This window comes from Glycine max, chromosome 7 (assembly GCF_000004515.6).
Source record: "Glycine max cultivar Williams 82 chromosome 7, Glycine_max_v4.0, whole genome shotgun sequence".
Lineage (NCBI taxonomy): Eukaryota > Viridiplantae > Streptophyta > Magnoliopsida > Fabales > Fabaceae > Glycine > Glycine max.
The window spans coordinates 23660064-23683845 of NC_038243.2; the positions used below are offsets into that span (position 1 = coordinate 23660064).

At 36.0% G+C, this 23782-nt stretch overlaps 1 protein-coding gene across 1 annotated transcript; it reads left to right on the forward strand.

Moving 5' to 3' along the window:
• Nucleotides 1–13599: 13599 nt before the first annotated feature.
• PIN3C (auxin efflux carrier component 3c) lies at nt 13600–19015 on the forward strand. The gene is made up of 6 exons (NM_001398382.1): nt 13600–15175; nt 15773–16067; nt 16244–16329; nt 17204–17361; nt 18279–18355; nt 18480–19015. Exons 1-6 carry the CDS (start codon nt 13939–13941, stop codon nt 18544–18546), a joined length of 1920 nt encoding a protein of 639 aa, NP_001385311.1. The 5' UTR covers nt 13600–13938; the 3' UTR covers nt 18547–19015.
• The last annotated feature ends 4767 nt before the right edge of the window (nt 19016–23782 follow it).

Sequence of the window (23782 nt, forward strand, 5' to 3'; positions counted from 1 at the left end):
TTAGAATTGTGGAATTGTTATCTTAACTTTTATTTCTTTTTTATTTTTTGAGGTCGACAAAAGCGGGGCTCTTGCTCCTACGTACCCTCCATCAAAGAGGAAATCAGACCTACGTAGTTCTTCCTTATGTGTGAATCACGTGATTCTTTTTACTTGAGGGGTGATCATTTTAAGGCGTTGGACCTTAAAAATGATCCTTTTTTACTTAGTAAGAAACTGACATGATAAACTTTCAAAAACCTATTTTTGTGGACGAGCTTGACTAGGCGAGTTGATTTTAGCCTTAGTTTCACTTTAGTTATTAGTCAATTCAATTAAGAATGAGAAATCCCAAAGAGAAAACGTCTGATTGATCTTTCGCTTTTATTTTACTAAAAGGTATTTTTTTATTATTATATTATTATTTTACCTCTTTTTTGATTTCCAACGTGGTTACGGCATTTTAACCAAAATTAACGGATGATACAATTCAAACAATCGGTGGAAATTTATTTTATTTTTAGATTAAGCGAGAAATGACTTAAATAAATGGCTTAAGCACGTCAAAAGGGGGTATAAAAAGTAAATGAAAACGAGAGAAAAAATACATGAAACAAAATGTGGACCACCACGGGTACATAGAATGAATTGAAAAGCTTGGTTTGAGGTACTTACCCGTTGAAGACTGAAGAAAACGAAGAACGAACGATGAATCTTGAAGAACGGTCGAGAATCTTCGCGTAATTACTCACGAAAATGTTACGGAAGCGCCTCGGCTTGGATTTTCTTCACGGAACTAATTTTCCTCAACTATTTCGAGAGAGAGAGAAGTGCCTAAGGAGCTGAACCCTTTTCTTCTTCACTTCTCCCCCTATTTATAGCAAAATAGGGGAGAAGCTTGCCGCCCAGCTCGCCCAGGCGAGCAAGGTTGCTTCCTCCAGAAGCAACAGCCTTCTGGAGGAATCTTCTGGAGGGCCCAAGTGGGCCTGGTTGCTATTTGCACCCCCCTGTTTACTAAATGCACCCCCCCCTTTCTATTTTTTTGTAATTATTTTTCCGTAACGTTACGAAACTTTACGAATTTCGTAACGATACTTATTTTCCTTGCACAAGGTTAAGAATCCTTACGGAATATGTATTTACTCTTTTTTTAGCTTCTGAAGAAGTTACGGAAACTCACGGATTGCGCAAAAACACCTCTTTTCGATTTTCACCACATTACGGAATTTCACGAATCACGCAAGCCTGCTTCCTTTCGATTTCTGAGACGTCTCGGGACTTCATTTATTGCATGTCATCAAGTAATAATCCCCGGACGAAATTAGGGTATGACAAACCCTAATCAATGGGCTTAGTGTGGATGATGCGCTAAGCGCCACTTCTCCTCTGGAAAATTTCATTGTTGGAGCGCTAAGCACGTTGTTCTGCGCTAGGCCCCAAATCCATTCTGGAATTTGAGCTTTCAAGTTGGGCTTAGCGGGGCAGGATGCACTAAGCACCAATCTCTTACTATTTATGAATTCTTGGAAGTGCGCTTAGCGCACCTGTTGTGCTAAGCCTGAACTATTCTCTGTAAGTTGAAGCTTGATGGCATGCTAAGGCTCACTGCTTAGGCTAATCGCATATTGTAGAAAATTTTGTGTTGCAGAAAGCGCTAAGCGCAGCCTGCTGCGCTAAGCCCCAGATACTCACTAGAATTTGAAACTTCAAGTTGGGCTTAGCGCGAGGTTAGGCTAAGCGCTTGGGTTTTAAACTCAAACGTCATGTGGGCACGCTAGGCACAGCTGTGCGCTAAGTGCGCCATACGAATTTCAATTTTTAAAAACCAAAGGCTGAGGCACTTGGGTATTACCCACAAATCATTAGCCTTTGCCTTTGCTAACCTTGAGCATTTGTGCATTTCTGTTGCGTGCTAGAACTGACTTGTCTGCATCTTCCGTGCTTCATTCTACATTACAATCACAATCAAAGTAAGTGAGTACATTTCCATTTTCATTTTTCATGCTTCAAACCTTAGGATAGACGATTTCTTGCTTTGTTAGCTTGCATTACTATTTAAGTTAGGGTTTTTAGCTTTAGGGTTAGACATTCTAGGATTTTAGGTAACTTAGAAGCCCATTAAGGGCAATGTGGCTGAAAGGGGTGAAAACCCCTATGTTTCTGTTTGGAAATTGCGATGAACGTGCTAAGCGCACCAGCTGCGCTTAGCCTGTTCATCGCAACTGTTAAAATTTTGGATTTCCAGATGATCGCGCTAAGCGGACCATGTCACGCTAAGCAGGAATAATGTTTCAGACATTAAGATTTTTGAAATTTTTGTTCAGCGCTAAGCCTGACCTGTCAGGCTAAGTGCCACTATGCTTATGTTAGTCTGTCCTTTGAATAAGGCTAAGTGTAGCTGCTGCGCTAAACCCTTGTTGTGTGTCGAGGAGGTCGAGCTAAGCGTGCCCTGCTGTGCTAAGCTCAACTCTCTCACTGTTTTTGAGTTTTTGTAGTTAGGCTAAGTGTGCCCTATGCGCTAAGCCTGAGTGTCATTCTAGTGAGGCTGAGCTAAGCGCGCCATGCTGCGCTAAGCCCAGACTCTCTTCTGTTTTGAAAAGTGTAGACTTAGGCTAAGCCCAGCTTGCTGCGCTAAGCCTAATCTGCAAAAAAATATTTTTTGTGTCTTTAGGCTAAGCACGAGTATACTGCGCTTAGCCCATTAATAAAATTTTATAAGGAACGCTAAGCCCAGCCCTCTGCGCTAAGTGCCCAGTCAAAATTCTAGTTATATTTTTCTGTTTTTGTTGGAACTAACATGTGCTAATCTCTTGTGTTGGATCTTATATTTTGCATATGGCATCTAAGAAAAGAAAGTCCCTTGCCTCTTCATCCTCTCAGATCAGATTTGACAAATCAAGATTCTATTCTCAAGAAGCTTGGGACAGATATAACGATATTGTGGTGCTTAGGAAACTACTACCAGAGAGAAATGTAGTAGTATACTACACTGAGATTAATGAGTTCAAGGAGGAACTCGAGAGAAGGAAATGGGATGAGGAGCTGACTAGTTTTGCTGAAGGCAACATTGATGTTGCCATAGTAAAAGAATTCTATACAAACCTCTATGACCCGGAAGACAAGTCACCTAAGCAGGTGAGGGCCAGAGGTCATCTGATCAAATTTGATGAAGATACTTTGAACACTTTTCTGAAGACCCCTGTAATTCTAGAAGAGGGGGAGAATCTTTGTACTTATTCCAAGTTTGCACTCCTGAGGCCTGATCCTCAGGAGTTGACTGCTAAGCTTTGTATCCCAGGGAGGGGATTCGAGCTAAACGTTGATGGTTTGCCTTTGAAGATATTACGGAAGAACATGACCACTTTATCTTAGACATGGAGCGTTCTTTCCTTCTCTAACTTGATTCCTACCTCCCACACATCTGAGGTCACATTAGACAGGGCCAAGTTAATCTATGGCATCATTATGAAGATGGATATGAATGTGGGGTACCTCATCTCCCACCAGATCTCTATTACTGCACAACACGATTCCTCCAAACTTGGATTTCTAACCTTGATCACAGCTCTATGCAAGACAAGAGAAGTCCAATCAGATTCTAGATCCCCAGAGAGCCTGAGCCCTGCCATTAACTTGGCGTACATTAAGAAGAACTGTTGGAATTTGGATGATCCAACAGTCACATTTAGAGGGCCTAAGAAGACCAGGGGCAAGAGATTAGAGGCCCATACGACTTCAGCAGCACCAGAGACAGCCGCACCTTCTTCATCCACAGCTTCAACACCTCCCATTTCAACTCTAGCACAGACTCCAGCCATTCCTGCTCCATTTCCAGTTCAGCTTCCAGCTCCTTTATCTGCAGGACCATTAGAATTTTTATTTACACCATAAATGCTTCATTCCATGCTCCAGAGCTTACATAGGGGGTAGGCCATTATCATGCAGAGCCTTCAGAGCTTGGGCCTACCATCCATCATGAGCATGGATGAGTTTGACACACAGGTGGCCTGGCCAGGACATAATCTAATCCAATTATCTAATCCACAACCTGAATTAGATTTGAACAAGAAAAAAAGACACAATCTTTTATATTGTTTCACTCTCTATTTCTAGATAAGCTAATCTAATTATCTAATCCACAACCCGAATTAGATTTCCACTATGCATCAAGAATTCTTACAAGCAATCACAATTAATCTACAATTCTCACCTCGAAAAAAGAGACTAAGGCATCCAACACTAGGACCCTCTGTGAATATAAGCCTGTGAGAATCCTACTCTTAGCCCAAACTAGAAAACCCTATTCTAGCATGTTGTAAGCAATTCTCGCATAAACACAAGATCGTGTAAAAACCACACACATGAAAAAACCAAGTAGGAGAGATACAATCTGACCAATTTTTCCACAAAAATCTTGCTGGATTGAGAAGTTGATCTTCTTCTACTCAAAAGACACAACTCACTTTCAAGAAAAGATCTTCCAAATCAAAAGATTAAGAAATTGTGAGTTACTATAAAGCTATTTTCTTCTATTCTCTTGTTCACTAATGAAAGCACAAAATCTTGCTCATTCTGAGGCTAAGAAGTAATTTTCGAGATGTAATGAGTATTCTCTAATGCTCTCTTGATTTCTAGATTGTTTAGATGTGAACACCAACTAATTATTTATAGAGAAAATAGTTATAACTGCCTATAATCAATTACATCTATAAGATTATCGATTATTTCAATGAAGTAATCGATTAGGTTATCTAAGTAATCGATTAAAGTGTGTAAATCATGAAGATCTTGATGATGTCAACAAGAATTTGCTTGAGAAAGGGGGAGAATGTAAATCATGAAGATTTTGATGATATCAAGAAGAATTTGCTTGAGAAAGGGGAATAATGTAAATCATGCAAGCTTTGATGGTGTAAAGAAGAAATCACATGTTTGTCATCATCAAAAAGGGGGAGAATGTGAATGTATGTATACATGATTTTGATGATGTCAAGGAAGAATCTAACAAGGCTGCTTCAAATGATAAGCATTTGCTTCAAGAATAATTCAAGATTGCTTCAACAAACAAAGCCTTGTTTCAAGATCACTAAAGACCAAGCCTTTCCTTAAAACAGATTGCTTTCAAGACATGCAAGGCTCTGGTAATCGATTACCAGGAAGTGTAATCGATTACCAGAAGATAGGGTTGAGAAATAACTGTTGAAAAAGGTTTTGAATTTGAATTTTCAGCATGTAATCGATTACCATATGCCTGTAATCGATTACCAGCAACGGAACTTTGGAAATTCAAATTCAAAAGTCATAACCCTTCAAATTATAGTTGTGTAATCGATTACACAGACATTGTAATCGATTTACCAGTGAAGAGTTTTCAAAAAATATGCCAACAGTCACATCTTTTCATTGGATTTGTGAATGGCCATCAAAGGCCTATAAATAGGTGACTTGGGAATGAATTTTAAGAGAGAGTCTTGATTGATAAAAATATCTTATCCTCTCAAAAGACAATGAGAGAGATTCCAAAAGAACTTCATTGTCAAATGCTCTCTCAAAAGAAATCCATGACCAAACACTTGCAAAATCTATAAGGATTCTTACATGATCTTCATTGTAATATTCTTCTCTTGAAGAGAGAATTCTTCTTCCATTCTTCTTATTCAATGAGATTGGTTAAGAGACTGTGAGTCTCTTGTTGTAAAGCATCTGAACACAAGGGATGGGTTGTCCCTGTGTGGTTCAGACTTTGTAAAGGATTTTACAAAGATAGTGGAAATCTCAAGTGGGTTGCTTGAGTACTGGACGTAGGCACAGGAAGTGGCCGAACCAGCATAAAATTGTGTTTGCATTCTCTCTTCCCTTATCTTATTTATTTTGTTGCAATCAATTGTGTCTTGCATGTTTAAAGAACATTGTTAAATTGATTGTTGTTGCTTCTTCTGCATTCTAAGCCTATCCCTCTTAAGATAACAGAGGCCACAAGGTCCAACAAAGTGGTCATCCAACATATGGAAAACAACTCAAGAACAATGTAATTGATTAGATGACCTAAGTAATCGATTAAAGTTGATGGAAGCTTGCCTGTGGAGCTTCTATGGAGGCTGGATCTTTGAGCTTCAATGAGGTCCTTTAATGGTGATTTTCCACCATGGAGATGCAGCGGAAGACAAAGGAGAAGAGGTAAGAGGCGGCACCATCCACTAGGGAATAAGCGATAGAAGAAGGAGCTTCACCACCAAGATGAGCCTTGGATAAGAAGCTTGGAGAGGATGCTTCAATGGAGGAAAAGAAAGAGGGAGAGAAAGAGAGAGGGGGGAGCACGAAATTGAAGGAAGAAAAAGGGAGAGAAGTTGAACTTTGAGTTGTGTCTCACAAGACTCTCATTCATCAAAGTTGAAACAAGTGTTACACATGCTTCTATTTATAGACTAGGTAGCTTCCTTGAGAAGCTTTCTTTAGAAAACTTCCTTGAGAAGCTAGAGCTTAGCTACACACACTCTCTCATAACTAAGCTCACCTCCTTGAGAAGCTTGCTTAAGAAGATTCCTAAAAAAGTTAGAGCTTAGCTACACACACCTCTCTAATAGCTAAGCTCACCTCCTTGAGATGAGAAGCTAGAGCTTAGCTACACACCCCTATAATAACTAAGCTCACCCCTATGCCAAAAAAAACATGAAAATACAAAAAAAGTCCTTACTACAAAGACTACTCAAAATGCCCCGAAATACAAGGCTAAAACCTTATACTACTAGAATGGCCAAAATACAAGGCCTAAACGAAGAAAAAACCTATTCTAATATTTACAAAGATAAGCGGGCTCATACTTAGCCCATGGGCTCGAAATCTACCCTAAGGCTCATGATAACCCTAGGGCCTTCCCTTGGATCTCTGGCCCAACTACTTAGAGTCTTCTATCCAATGCCCTTGCGGGGTAGGATTGCATCAAAAGTATTCTTGTTCACCTCTGAACAACTTGAACGAGAAAAAAGTAATCGATTAATCCACCTGGTAATCAATTAAACCAGAGACTCCTGAAAAAATCAGTCATTGTCTCTAACAACAGTGAAATCAATTAAAATACTATCGTAATCAATTAAATCGATACAAGACTTAACTCTTTAAGCTTCAGACAACTTTTTGTAATTGATTACAATGACTTTGTATTCGATTACAACAGAGAGCTTTTGCCTCTAAAGAAAATTTTCTAACTTAGAAAATTTTCTTCACACTAACCATGATGATACATGATGCAAAACAGATATCAAATGTACTAAGATGCAACAATTAAGTTAACAACCACTATAAATGCCACTCAAAGGAGTTGGGCATGTAAAAGTCAAAACTTCTAAAACTTCAAGCTTTAGCCTTAGGTTGTTCCATGTTGCTTATGTTGTTCCCGTTATCTCTAATAGTATTTTATTATTATGATTATTGAATGATACAATTTGCGAAGTGTGAACTCCAACAATTATATCTATGACATGTGAATTTATTTTCTATATGTGTGTGTGTGTGTATGCATATTGTCATTTTTTATCTGCACGCATTGTGGTTTGGGTCTGGGGTGTTTGACCCTCGACAAATTATTTTTATGTTTGTTTAGATAGCTATAATTACAATTGTTATGTTGTCCAACTATTTTGTGTGACAAGTGGTTTTACCATTTAAGGAGCCATGACTGGTTCCCTGAGAGTAGTATGTAGACCTGAGCCTCGTCTCTCTTTCTTGTTTGTTTGTTTCTTTGTATGTGTTTGTTGATGCACGTGGCACAAGGGCTAGGCACGCGATGCAATGACAATAATCAAGAGGATTGGATAGAGATTAAGGAACCATTGGTTCTATTTCCTTCTATGAGAAGGTGAGGTTACGTTGAGGAAGTGAATGATGGACAGAGATAAAATGGGGCATAGTGGGTGGAGAGGTTTGAAGAACCTAGGGGAATTAGCAAGTAGTGACTACCCAACATTTGGTGCAATCATTTAGTGTGGGTAACTCACAAGCCTTACTCTACTACTCATGATGGACTCCGAGACTATGCTTTTTGAGTTGGGAGAAGAGGGGTCGGTGTACGATGTATTTGTATGTAGCGATCACTCTCGACTATCATCCACATGATTTTGTAAGACCATCAAGACCTGGGAGGATTGGTGGCAACAATTGGACCCTGTAGTGAAATAAGTGTGATAGTTGCGCGCTTAAGATGCAAGAGTGTTGTTTGTTTAGATAACCACACACAGTGGTTACATAGATTGTATGTTTTAGTTTTGTTTTTATATTTGGTGTTGTTTGTGGCGTTTGAGGAGCGGAGGACTCACCTTTGCAACCACAAAGGATGTTCTTAGATCAATAGCTACCGCTACAGCTACACGGTGTAGGAAGAAGCAGGCCTTCACACGCACTTTGGTTACATCTGGCTCCATTTTTTACTGTTAGATGAGCCCCGAATACCACTGATCACCGTAGAGGCATACGCTACGTATCTCTTGTAGGTCTTAGGTAGTGACTGCTCTGAATGTAGGATGTTTTCCCCATTTTATGTATATTTGGGATGGGAAGATTTCTATACTCGGTGTTGTAATATTTTGTTTTATAAAACCTTTTGGTGATACTGTGTGATGTTTTGAGGGGGGACGATGAATATTTTTATTTCTTGTTACAGTTGTAATGATTCCAGTACACTTATGTTTAAACCTTAAGGGTCACTAAGACTCAATATAGATGTTTATTATTCCTTCCAGTTCTTTTCATCTTTTAATTTTTGTGCAAGCTATTTCTTTATAAGTTATTTTTTATAGCGTTGTCTAAAGGTGGAAGAAAAATGACAATAACTTTCAAAATGGTTTTTAAATAGAAAACTTGTTTTGACAATACCCTTTATTCATGAGCATTTTAAGTATACTTACATGTTTTAATCAAACACAACATATATATGTATACATGTTCCTTCTTTTCTCAGAAAAAAAAATATATTGAGATATTTTATCAACTTAGAAATAGAAACTAGATTTAATGACACGTATTTTGCAACATTTATTATTTATACACTACTACAAAAACTTCATTTTACGACGCGGGATCTATGACGGTTCATGAAGAACCAATTTAGAAGGTGGCGCGGTGGCATTTTTGTAATTAGGAGCAAAGTTTTTGGTTTTTACATCACGATTTCTAAGATGGTCTTACATAACCGTCTTAGAATGCTTAACGATGGCATTTTTGCAATTATCGGAAACTTAAACAAAGACGTTTTTGCTTAAGGACCGTCTTTGTTTGAGAAACCCTAATTTATAATGTGTTGTGTTGCGCAAGGTCATCTCATTGAAAGATTTTGTGCGTGCGTTCCTCCGATTGTCCTCTCCAGCTGTCTTCTTCGGCCGTGGTTAGCTTGGTAAGCTCTGATTGTCACGCATCTGTGTTGTTATTTTTGGATTTCTACTCGTTCTCATTCAATGTGTGCTCTGCAGATGTGCAGAAAACTACGCAATCTTGCATTAGACAAGGTTAGGCATTTTAGAATACTTAATCGCACGTCTCTCCCTCGCTCCTCCGACAGCGTGGTGGTCGTCGGCTTCATCGCGCGGCGGCACGACGATTCTACGCAGCTCCTCAACCGCGTCATCGACTCCAACACCTTCGCCTCTGGCAACCTCGACATGTCGCTGCTCGTCGATGATGAGGAGTCGAAGGAGTGGTTCGAGCGAAGGATAATCAACTACTTTCATGACCATGGCAAGGGGATTTTTTTCCTTCAATTCTCTTCCACTCACTGTCCCGCGATTCACGCTGCCGGGATTCGATTCTTCCATCGAAAAGCACGAGTTCAGCGACCTCTAGGGAATGCTTTTCATGTGCTCTGTAAGTCATTTTCTTCACTCTTCTAAACATCTTATATTATGCAGAATATTTAAGTATGAACAACTTAATCTCTTTGTCTCTTTGTCTGAATTACAAACATAGAGAATTTGATAATGTTTTGCTTATTTTTAGCGAGAAGTTTGCAGAATTAGTGTAGGATTTACTAATTTATATCATGAAAGAGTTTCAGTGAATTTGATAATACTTGCTTTGAAAGATCCTGCCAGGTATATGTTCACATGCAACACCTTTTCCCACTCCCTTTCAAATACTTGTTACAAGCTAGCCATTTATGGGTATCATTAGCAGTCAAAGAGTAATAAGGAAAAGGTACATGGCTATTGCTGAAATTTGGATTTGGACAACTCAACCTCCTTTTTTAGAAAAACATGAATTATTCTGCTGACTGATTGGAATCAATCTAGTTAGTTTTATTTTGGATTTTCTTTGCTATATATTCATTTCTTGGGGATATGTATATATTTGTACTATGTTCCTTGCAGGAGGTAATTCAATCGGAAATCATTCCTTCCATGAAGAAAGGAAGAAATGGTTTTATTTCATTTATTGTCATTGAACTTTGTTTAAGTTTGGTCATTGTATTTTTCAGTTTGAAAAGTGAATGATTTGCATCATGAAGTATTTTATCCCCTTGTTTCAAGTTCTTATGCTTGGTTTTATGTTATTTGTTAATCATGGTTAGTCTAGTTTCTATTTCAACCGAAGATGTAGAAATGTGTTTAAGGTGATTTCTATACTTAAAGAACGTGGCATAGGCAGAAATATCAAAAGAAAGGGGAAAAAGATTTCTATTGAATATAATAATTGAAGATTACTATTGTATATAATTGATTAATGACAAAAAAAAAGGAACTATCAAATATATTAATAACAAGGCTGGCAGAGTTGTCTGATGGTTGTGTTAATTGCTTGCTTTCACTGTATTAGTTGACCTTATATCCTCTAAGAATAGTCACTGGAAATTACTACCTATAACTGTAAATTCATTTTTATAACTACGGTAGATAATAGCTTAATATACTGGATTCTAGAAGATGGAAACTTGTTCTACTTGACCTTGGCTTCACATGTTTTTATCAAGCATGTGCCTTTCTAGTGTCACAGCTGAAAGAACATAGTGCCTCAACCTTATTACCTCTTTCTTAGCAGTTAAGATTGGGTCATTGTAAGAATTGTCAGTTAAAATTGATAGAAAATTTCAAGGTTTAGTTTTACTTGTGTATGCTTTATTAGGATTTAGAGTGAAAGACTTAAAGAGGAAGAAAAAGTGTAATGATTAATTTCTTATTCTGTTACTTGAGTTTTAGCAGCATGTGGTTCTAAGAGAAAGCCCCAAAGTTTCAAGGATGAGGATCACTATATAAGTTCAATACCAAAAAATCAAGTAAGTCACTATCTTCCCTTTCTTGGGGTTCTGTAGTACTTAAGTTAGTTATGATCTTCCCTTTTGCTTTAGGCACATACTATCTGCATGTTACTTTGTATTTTCCTTCCACCCAAGCAGGCTGATGTCCCATCTTTTGGAAATTTGTTTTCAAAACATTTTAAACTATACTGCTTCAGGTTCTTGAGATTCTGGAATTATATAAGCGTATATACGAAGGGTATTTGGCAGTGTTGAGGTATATGTCTGATATTCTTGCATAAACAGTTATGTTATTTTAATGGTGTAAGATGCTTATAAAATTTTGATGTTCAATTTTGCTAGGCGTTTATTCCAAACACAGGTCGTGGTATCCAAGGTGCAACTTCTCATTGTTTGGGCCAAAATTTTGTTAAAATGTTTGACACATAAACTTTGAAAATGAAAAGGGAGAGAAAGCAATGGTCTGGCAGAATTCATGGGCCTATAGTCTGAGACAGCAAGAGCAAATAGAGCACTCTGCTTTTCAAAAGCAGTGTCATCCTGAGAAAAAGACAATTTCAGTATACAAGGAGAACAAAACACAAAACTATCCATTTCTCATACTGTTCTAATTATCCGAGCTTTTTACTTATCCATGCATAGTTGTGGTGAGAACACTAGTCTCTTGTGCAATACCTAGTTTTTTGGGGGGAATAAAACTGAAGTGTATTATTATAAGTATTTATATAACTATTTTTTTAATTAAAATTAGAGTTTTACTTTGGTAAAGTGTTCAATTTTTATTTTGTCTTTATTGTGCGAGTTACTAAGTGAAACTCTAATTTTAGTTTAAAAACACTAGAAAAAACATTTAAGGTGCTACTCTTAAGTTTTATACAAAAATAAATAAAATAGATTTTGGCATAAATAATGAAATACAAAACAATACTTAGTTGATAAATTTTAAATAGACAAAAAGTAATCAATTCACCTAATTGTGAAATTATTAGTATATACTAATAAAACATAGGGAGATAGAAAAATGGATAATTCGTTTATTAAATAAGTGCAGTAAAACTTATAACGTGTACATCTTCTGTAAGCTTCCATCTCAATAGTTTGCAATTTTGAATAGTGTATTAAATACAAATGTTTAATTCCTCGTCATGCGCCGCTTGTCAATGAAGTTGCAGAAGTAATAATTGAGATATCATCCTGTTGATTACTTAATCGGTTATATCTAAAATAAATTATTTGGATAAATTATATCTATCCACAATGTGTGTAACACAAGGAACAAGTAATTTGGATCCTCTTTAACTATATGTAGAGGTTTTTATCCCTAACCATGTGAATAGAACCCCACATGTGAAGAGAAAAGTTTCTCTTTGATTGATATTTTCCCCCTTTAATGAATAACATCATTAATATTTGTGTTGCTTATTGATTGCGGTTGGTTTACAGACACCAAGTGCTTTGCATCAGGAAAGGGAAGATAATAGCCAAGGTGTTTTTTTTGGTTATGCGTTAACTTACTTTGATAATAGCCAAGGTCACAATTCAATCTATTACCGATATCCAATTGCCGTTTGCATATATATTTCTCAATTAGGAATGCAAACATGGCAGTGTGTTTCTAGCCCTTGTGGAACGTATGATGCTTATTATAAAAATTTGTGGAGTTCATACATTCCTGTTGTTCTCTCGATTTACTTGTAACATATCCTCTTGATCTCTTTAAATTTTATTTGTTATTAAATTGTGACCAGAGAAAGAGTTCCATAACAATTCTAATCTGTGTTAGCATTGTGATGGATTAGGAATAGTTCATAATAATTAGAACTCTTGATTATTTAAACATGTCATTCATTGATGCATTTGCATGCCCTAAATTATATATAGATCCGCCAATGAAATAATATCATTCAATGTCATTTTCTTATGAGCATCTTAATCCACAACTATTATAAATCATTATAATATTTTATTTTAACTTCCAACAATAATTACATCTTTTAAAATAAACTTACATCCAATAGGTAATTTCTAAATGTAAACATGTGTGCCATCTTTTGAATAGTATATCATAAAAAGAATAGTAAAAACCGTACTAATTCTATACTGCTTAATAATTTTTCTTAAAGGCGCGCACTTCTGAAATCTCACCTCTTTCCTGGTTCCCCTCCTCCCAAAATATGTAAATATTAACTCCTTTTCCCCAAACCAAGCTAAAAACATTACTCCTAATTTTACAAAATTTAAAAGCAAAAATTTGAAGTACACATGCACACCCATGTTCAATAACACCAATGTGGTCCCTCCACGCAAAAATTAAAAAAAAAAAAAGAGAAATACTTATCCATACACATTATCATATTCGTAAATCCCTCTCCATGTCATGCCTTATATATACTCCCTTCAAACAACAGCTTTCTACTCTGTCAATTCAACCCACACACTTTTCTCTCTTCGTGCTTTCTCTGACACTCCCTCACTTCATCCTTCTACACATTCACATCTTCTCTGAAACAATTACAAAGTGAGTGAAAGTAGTGTCCTAGCACTAGTAGTACAGTACAGAAAACTAGAAGAGCAACCAAAATTTTCCAATTAGCACTAGTAGTACAGTACAAAAAACTAGAAGAGCAACCAAAATTTTCCAATTGAAAAAGAAATAACAACGAGAACAAAATCTTATCGTGAGATCGAATAACTGAAAAAAAAGGAAAGAAGAACAAAAAATGATAACGTGGAAAGACCTATACACGGTCCTGACCGCAGTGGTCCCTCTCTACGTGGCGATGATCCTGGCGTACGGCTCGGTCCGGTGGTGGAAGATCTTCTCACCGGACCAGTGCTCCGGCATAAACCGCTTCGTGGCGATCTTCGCCGTGCCGCTCCTCTCCTTCCACTTCATCTCCACCAACAACCCCTACGCCATGAACTTCCGCTTCATCGCCGCCGACACCCTCCAGAAGATCATCATGCTCTTCGCCCTTGCCATCTGGACCAACCTCACCAAAACCGGTTCCCTAGAGTGGATGATTACCATCTTCTCCCTCTCAACCCTTCCCAATACCTTAGTCATGGGAATTCCACTCCTAATCGCCATGTACGGCGACTACTCCGGCTCGCTCATGGTTCAGGTCGTGGTCCTTCAGTGCATCATATGGTACACCTTGTTGCTCTTCTTATTCGAATACCGCGCCGCGAAAATCCTAATCATGGAACAGTTCCCTGAAACCGCTGCCTCCATCGTGTCGTTTAAAGTCGACTCCGACGTCGTTTCGCTCGACGGGAGGGACTTCTTGGAGACCGACGCCGAAGTCGGTGACGATGGGAAGCTTCATGTCACCGTTAGAAAGTCGAACGCCTCGCGTAGGTCGTTTATGATGACGCCGAGGCCTTCTAATCTCACTGGGGCGGAGATTTACAGCCTCAGCTCGTCTCGTAACCCAACACCACGTGGCTCAAACTTTAACCATGCGGATTTCTTCTCCATGATGGGGTACCAGCCTCGCCACTCCAATTTCACGGCCAATGATTTGTTCTCCTCGCGTGGACCCACTCCGAGGCCTTCTAATTTCGAAGAACCCTCAATGCCTCAGGCGGTGACGGTAGCTTCTCCTCGGTTCGGGTTCTACCCGTCCCAAACCGTGCCAGCTTCGTACCCGCCGCCCAACCCGGATTTTTCCTCCGCTACTAAAAACTTGAAGAATCAAAGTCAGAATCAGAATCCGAACCAGAGCCAGAGCCAGAATTCGCAGGCTCCGGCGAAGGGTGCCCACGATGCGAAGGAGCTCCACATGTTTGTGTGGAGCTCCAGTGCCTCCCCGATGTCGGAGAATGCCGGACTCAACGTCTTTAGCAGCACAGACCTCGGAACCTCCGAACAACCTGACCAGGGTGCTAAAGAGATTAGGATGTTGGTGGCTGATAATAATGCACACTTACGAAATGGTGAAGCCAACAACAAAGGTACTCACTAAACTTCCTTATTTCCTTTTCAAGTTTAGATTGTTCTATCTTACTCTAATTCTAATTGCAACATCATAATTGATAAAATTTATTTACAGTTTGTTGGATATTTTTTAATTTTTTTAATTAAACTGAAATTTAATTAAATTTATTTAATAAAAATTTGCATTAAATATCAGTATATATTAAAATGAAACTTTAATTCTGATTTTAAAAAAGAAATATTAAAAAAAACTTAAGAACTACATTTATTTTATTTTATTTTTGGATGGTGTGAAATATTAACTTTGTATCAAGTTTGAATTCAAAATTTTGTTTCAGAAATTTGAGTTTATTTCTGTTCATATAAAGGAAATGTAGGTTTTAAGTTTTGTTTGAATTAATTGTAATCATAGTGATGTTTAACATTTTCTTATAATTAAAGGTGTGACTTTAATTATAATTTAAAATTTTGTTTTTTTAGCTGTAGTTGTAGTCTTTATTTTTTAAATTTTAGTTGGTGTAATGATAATGATGAGATTTGAGGTCAATTTTTGTTTATATGATGAGAAGATTGGTTTGGTGTTTTGATTGTGTAATGATTGGTTTAAATTGAAGGTGGTTTGGAGGCAGTACTTGGTGTGGAAGACTTCAAGTTTCCGGTGAATGGCGAAGAACAAGTTGGGGAAGAAAAAGAAGGGCTCAACAATGGGCTTAACAAGTTGGGCTCAAGCTCCACGGTGGAGCTCCAACCAAAAGCCACCGTAGCCGGCGAGGCTTCCGCCGGAAAACACATGCCTCCGGCAAATGTCATGACTCGTCTCATACTCATCATGGTGTGGAGAAAGCTTATCCGCAATCCCAACACATACTCTAGCCTAATTGGTGTAGTATGGTCCCTCGTTGCATTCAGGTAGGTAAATCAAAGTCAATAATAACGTTTGAAAAAAATTGACTATAACAACGGCAAAATCAGCCATATGGCTAGGTTTTTTTTTCTCTCTCTCACTTTTTTAGGTTATTGGAGTAATGTTAATTATTAATGGTTATTGACACATGGTGTTGTTCATGGTTAATGATGACGTACAGGTGGCACGTGCATATGCCCAAAATAATAGAGAAATCAATTTCCATACTGTCTGATGCCGGTCTTGGAATGGCTATGTTCAGCTTAGGTGACTGGTCGCAAATCCATTCTCCAAATTCATACTCTCGCGAAATAATTTCATTCTTTTATCCAAAAACAATTTCGCTTCCCTCTTTCCCATAGATCATTATTTTATTGGCTCCAATTGTTAGTGTAAATGTGGATTTCCTTATACTAAGAAAATAAAATGCATGTGTTTAATTATCTATTTATTTATTTCTGACCCAAATTATAGTAATGGATAAAAATATAAATATTACATTAATAGAATATATTAATAGGTTGTTATATTATTATTCAATTATAAATTATTATTATGATAAATTTATTAATTTTTATAATAATTATTTCAAAAGTCACACCTAAATGATTTATAATTAATTGATTCTGTACAAATTTTTTACCCTTAAACTTAAATATTAATACAATTCATGTTATTGTTTCTTCTAAAGGTAAATTAAATTGTGCAATCCTACATAGTTGAGTAATGGGTGTCTATGAATCATTGGAAGGCATGGGATTTGGGGTAAAGCAAGTAGTAAACAATTCATAGCCGTCCATGCTCTAATGATGTTTGTTACCAACAAGTAATAATCAAAGTGATCTTGTGTTCACCTTGTTGGGAATAATGCCACCCGACACGTGGGGCCCGGGCTATAAACTAGGTCACTTTGCGGAGGACAACGGTTCTGGTGAGGGGTACCGTTTTTTTGGATAATTAGGCAATGGTGGTTGCATTAGACGAATCACCGAGTACTAATAAATATTTTCTTTTAATTTTTTCTTGGGTTTCTTTCTTTTCGAAGAATTATGCTATTGGAATATAAACATCGATGATGCCCTTTATTTTATATGTCGCTTTTAAGTGAAAGATTGGGTTTGATTTTTATTTTTAATTATAGGTCTGTTTATGGCACTTCAACCCAAGATAATAGCATGTGGGAACTCTGTGGCTACATTTGCCATGGCCATTAGATTCCTCACTGGTCCAGCAGTTATGGCTGCAGCTTCCATAGCAGTTGGCCTCCGTGGCACCCTCCTACACGTTGCTATTGTTCAGGTTATTAACTTCAACTTCTTGTCTTGCATTTATGTCATAAAAAAATAGGTGAAACAAAATCTGCAAATTTAATACTTTACATCACTACAACAACATATCTTACTTTTAAATTATTTTTTTAATATTTAATAAAAATATTACTAAAAAATTTTAATCACATTAAAAAAATATTGTCAAATTAAAAAAATATTATCAAATTATAATTAAATATTACTAATACATTTTTGCTAACATTTTGTCAAATATTTTATATAATCTATCTTGCTAAAATTTAAAAATATAAAAAAAAACTTTAACAACATGAATTATATACAATATTTGATAAATATTATAAAAATATATAATCACATTTATTATATACAATATTTGATAAATATTATAAAAATATATAATCACATTTATTCATAATTTTGTGATATTTTTTTAATGTTCTAAAAAAATTTTAATAATATTTTTATTAAACTCTAAATAAAAAATTAAAATATTATTAAAAATTATATTTGTAATAGTTAGTTAAAGACATCAGGGTTTAAGTCAGTTATAAAATTGTGGAAATTTAATATTCGAGACCTAATAAAAAATAATTAATATCACAATTCACGCACAGTTGTTGGCCTTAGTTTAAAAACCATGATACGGATGTTGGATACTAGTTAATTCAATATCCCTCTTTGGTGTTTCAACTATTTCTTTAATTATCATAACCGCTAGATTCCTATTAATTACCAAAATATTTAGGAATGGGGTGAAAATGACAATCAAAAGACATTCATTTTTTTTCTTCCATTGATAGAGATGATATATGGTCTAGTTTTTCATTTTGCTTTCGTCGGTGCCTAAAGCATATATTATCCTTATTGGCAAAATATAATGACAATAAAGGTTGTTAACTTTTGGAAATGTTGTGGTTGCGATAGGCTGCACTTCCTCAAGGAATTGTTCCGTTTGTGTTTGCTAAGGAGTACAATGTCCATCCAGCCATTCTTAGTACAGCGTAAGCAGTCAAATCTCTCTTTATTTTCTTCATATGGCATTCTCGTTTCCATAAAGAAGAAAAAAATGACATTTTTTTATTATATACTTTCAAATTGACCCTTTTATCTAAAATTTAATTTCAGGGTTATATTTGGGATGTTGATAGCCCTTCCAATTACCCTGGTCTACTACATACTCCTTGGTTTATAATATTCTAATACCGAAGTAACCAAGATTCAAGGAAAAATTAAGCAAGTGATTTCAACCTTTGATGCTTTTTGAAGTTAGTAAGCATGCGTGGAGACCACAGTGGAGTACGCTAATGGACGAAAATTATCACTAACTAGTAATTTTCACAACAGAGGATGTAATTCCAAGATTCCGAGATTTTGGGGACTTCATCAGAAAATTTGACCCTTTGGCAGTTATCGTATCATTCTAACGCCTCCCTATTTATAAAAAAAAAAGGTCCAAGATGATGTAATTTTCAAGAACCTTAAAGAGGAAGGAATAACAGTGTACGGGAGACGTAACTGAGGAAAGCTAGCGTAAGCAAAGTCAATGATATCTAGAAATGGTTCCCTCTCTATCAGCATTTGTAAATTTTATAAGAAAAATACGATTTGGGTCATCAAGTTAAAAAGACAGATTAGTATTTCAGTGGAGGAGAAAAAAAAGAATGGGATGACGAAGCCTTTCCTTTTATTTTCCTGCTCTATTTTTGCATTATTATTCTTATTAGGTGAAATTATAATTTTAGTTCCTTTTTAATTTTTTTTATTCGAAATATTGCTCCGTCTAATTTTTTTTAGCAATTTTAATCTCCACGTTTTATAAAATTTCAATTTTAATTCAATTGTAAATTTTATGTATTTTTACTTTTTTTTATTTTGATTCAATTGAATCTCATATCTAACAAATTCTTTTAAGGTGCCATGAAGAAATGATTTCATTAATTAAAATAAATAAATAAGTAAATAATATATGAATTAGACCAAAAGTATAAATTTTTTAAAATGTCAAGACTAAATTCGTTGAAAAAGAAAGAGGAATCAAAATTGCACATTAGAATTAAAGAAAGATCAAAAATTACAATTTAATCAAATTTTTATACTAACGATGTGTTAATTAAACTTTATTATTGTTCAACTTTTATTATCTTTTGCGAGTTTTTATAAAGTTGTTTTTGATTGTATCATCTATGTACTTAATTGGACAATAAATGCACTAATTGTACCCTCTTTCCTTTCTTTATAATCAATCAATCACACACATATATTTAATATCAAGTCAGCTAAGTGATTTTTCACTTCAACAATGTAATATGAAACTCATAACACTTCAAAATGTAGTTCATAATTTCAACATGGTATCAGAGCGGGTTCAATCCTACTTTGTTATCTTTGATCAACTTTGTTGTTGTCCATCATTAACCATCATAATTTCTCATTGTCAACGACAACTTTTTTGATGAACCTTAAATATAGGTAGCTATCTCGAGCATGACCCAACACTAAAGTCTCAAAGGCTACGCCTTCCTTATATGCTTCTCCTTTTTCGATGACTTTGTGTTTTCCGACAATGCCTTCTCTTCTTCGGTGTGTTGCCTCTCACTTTATAGCGGTTGTCACTACAAGCACCACCAGACTCGCCCCATTGTTGTTAGCAAAACCCACTCTATCTCGACATCATCAAAGCGACCTTCTCTGGTCATCTCTTTCTTTTATTGTCAGATCTACTTCTCTCTAGTGTGATTCACCAACACACACTGCCACCATTGTGTCAGTCTCTCTCTGGCAAGTTTGACCATCTAGTTAACCACCAACATGCTGACCGTCGGAGCCACCACATGGATTGTTGGATATTGACTGTTTTTTGGCAATTTTTTTCACTTGCATGGTTCCTTCTTGCTATTCATTCCTTCTAATTCCACCTTGAAGATCATTGTTGGCATTAATTTTAGGAATTACCTTGTCATTTTGCTTTTGTTTGGGCAATAGGTTTGAGATTTGGAACCCTTTCCTTGGGAATCTTTTTTTACTTTCTTCTATTATGCAAAATGCTAATTGTGGGCCTTATAAAAGTCATTACTGTCAAGTCATAAGTCAAGCGTCAGTACCTAATAGTCTTGACAACCAACGTCAATTTAGGTTGTGACACCGACACTAAGGACAAACTACCTCGATCTTTTTTCAATGATGCAAACTCCATCATTGGAGAAGGATACACATGTTCTTATGTGTGCGAGCAAAATTTCCTGCTCTTTGACACTCCCACTCCGCATTTAAGGGTTACTCACCTTTTCACCCACTTAATTGAGTATTTTTCTATCATTTGGCTCCTCTATCACTTTTCAAAAGCGCTTCTGGTCCTGTGCATGTTACACTTAAATATATTTTTTACTTCTTTGGTGTTCTTATATGTGCAAGTTGTCCTAAGCCCTAATGGCAGTCGCAGTGAGTAGTTCCTTTTTTTTTTACTACAGTTGCCTCTGCTCCCTTGTGCATATGCACCCTATTCACCATTGTTGTCTCCTTGATAATGACTGCCGAATTGATTCAAAACATATAAAACTAGGAAATTCTGCAATACAAGATTAACCTAGGTCGACTCAGTGATACGATTCAATTTGGTTCCTACTTTAATTCACTTATAAACAAGGGGAATTTCACCGAATAGTTGGTAGGCACTGGATAGAAATGCAAAAACACAGAACATAAATGCGAAATCTAAAATGAAATAGAGTTTAGTTGCATAACACAAACCAAATTGCACAAACAGGTTGTAAAATAGATTCGAAATCATCAATCCAATTCACCAAACCAATGCAAATAAATTATCACAGTTCTGCAGAAAATGATCATGTTGTGAGAGTTCAATTAATGTCATTAGAAATGTTTCAATCGAATCAATCTCTAAATTCATTGAGATCGCAAATTAGGTTGAAATATCATCTAAGCAATCTGTGATTAAAGTCAAAATTAGGAAAGAAATTCCTAAACTAATTTGTTTTCAATCCTAAGCATATTCATAATCATGAAAATCCAAAATAGGATTGAAGAAAAAGATGAACATTCACATGGATTAGAAATACTAAACCAGAACTCAAATTCAGCCTTGCTTGGAGTGGATCCTTGGATTGATTGAGTGTTTGGCCTTCCATGATCATCATCAATGGAAGATCCATGAAATTTGTTCAAGCAAAAGGAAGAACAAAATTGAAAAGAGGAAGAAGAATGAAGAACAACTGAGAGAAAAAGAGAGAAAAAAGTTTGATCCTAAAGCTTGCACAACAAGTAACTAAATTTTTTTTTGGGTACAAAATGAAGTAACAAACTAACTAAATTCCACTAATATATACAATTACTACTCAAAAGGAAGGGATGGGCCTTGATTAGGCCCCTCTAATCTACCTAGTTAAACTAATTACACAAAGAAAAACCCAAATCACAACCCAATTATTCAAGTGCAAAGGTTTTGACTTCCATGCCCAATTTGACCCATGAAATGGCAGAATTGGCCCAAACATATTTGTTACAAAATTGAAGATCTTTTTCTTATATTTCCAGGGACTACTCATATGCTCCATTTGAGGTTCTATATTGTCCTATAGGCCCTACACAAGACATATATGTCAAGTAAGCACAAAAATCCAAAAATAAGCCACAATTATCAATTGAGATCAATCATTTGCCTAAGACCAAAAACCGAGTTAAGGTGGGAAAATAGGAGTCAAAGAGAGGTCAAATAAGCGAAGAAGAATAGAAAAATACTAAACTACAAATGTTCAATCACCCCTCCATTCATCAAGAGAGTCTTTGGTGTTCATATTACAAACAAAACAACCTCCAAGTCTTGTTTAAAACATTTCCCGGTCTTGTTTTCTCACTCTCTTGGGTCTCATTCTTTCTTTATAAAAACCTTCCTAATTGCAATATTTCCAATACTGGTCCAGTCCTCTTAGGTCAAGTTTTTTACTCATATTTCAAATCTTGAACTCTAACTTATGTCCATGGTGGTTAACCATCATGTTTAGTTTTTTCTCTTGATGGTTTTGTTGCTTTTGCCTTTATAGTGGTTAAGCATTTGTCATTGGTTTGCTTCTACCTTTTGGAAGGTTAAGTGTGTTTGCTTCTATTATGTGGGTGAGCCATGGATTGTTGCTTCTACTTAATAGTTAAGCATATTTCAATTGGCTTTGAATGGTTTTAGACATTATTTGTCTATCTTTCACTAATGCATTTCCAACATGTTTGTTTTCATTTTTGTTTAATACTTGTATTGTTCATGCCAAGTTGAAAGTGTTGTGAACAACTTCCAACTTGTGGGCAACTATTAGAGATATGGCATCATTTTTCCTTTTCTGAGATGCACTGGCCTCATTCTTGTCCTAGATGCACTGGCATTGTCCCAATCAATTACTCAATTGTTTCTTTGCAGTTCAATTTGGTTATGTCGCAACCTACCCTTCGACGAGCGGGTGCACGGAAAAATAAAATTGCATCTTCTCATGAAGAAAACGTGTGCAGTAGCCACCAATATTTATTTGAGGAAAATGTTAGAAAAAAACAAAAAGGAGTTCGTGAATTTTGAAAAAGAAGGTTTTGGGAGTCATTTACACATAAGGAAGGTATTAGCACCCCATGCGTCTGTCCTCAAGCAACCCACAGTTCTTGAGATTTCCAATAATCTTGTAAAATCCTTTACAAGCAAAGATCCACAAGGGATGTACCCTCCCTTGTTCTCTTTGAACAACAAAGTAGATGTACCCTCTACTTGAAGCGAACCACAAAGGATGTACCCTCCCTTGTGTTCACTATTACAACCAAAAAGCTACCCACTTCTTACACAAAATTCTCAGACGGTTAGTTCTTTGAATTCTTTTGGCAGGAGCAAGAAGGAAAGAATCAAAAGAACTCTCAGACGATTAGTTCTTTGAATTCTTTTGGCAAAAGGGAGAAGGAATGATGAAGAAGAATAGCACAAGTTTTTGGCCAATGAACTTTTCTTGAATAAAGAAAGTATTGAACAAAAAACTCTTAGAAGAATGCTTTGAATAAATGAAAGAAATCTCTCCTTTTGAAATTCAAGCCATGGTCACATATTTATAGTCATTTGATGACTCAAGTTAAAGTTTGTGACTCTTGGCAATTTCTTTAAAACTAGTCACTTTAAAAGTTGTGACTTTTTTGAAAACTAGTCACTTTAAAAGTTGTGACTCTTTTTGAAAACTAGTCGTTTTAAAAGTTGTGACTCTTTAAAAAATATTCATAAACTAGTCACTTTAAGAATTGTGACTTTTGGTAATTTATTTTTCAAAATAAGTCACTGGTAATTGATTACCATTATAGTGTAATCGATTACACATCAACAGATGTGACTCTTTATATTTAAATTTAAAAATCAAAACGTTTAGAAACACTAGTAATCGATTACAAATGTTGTG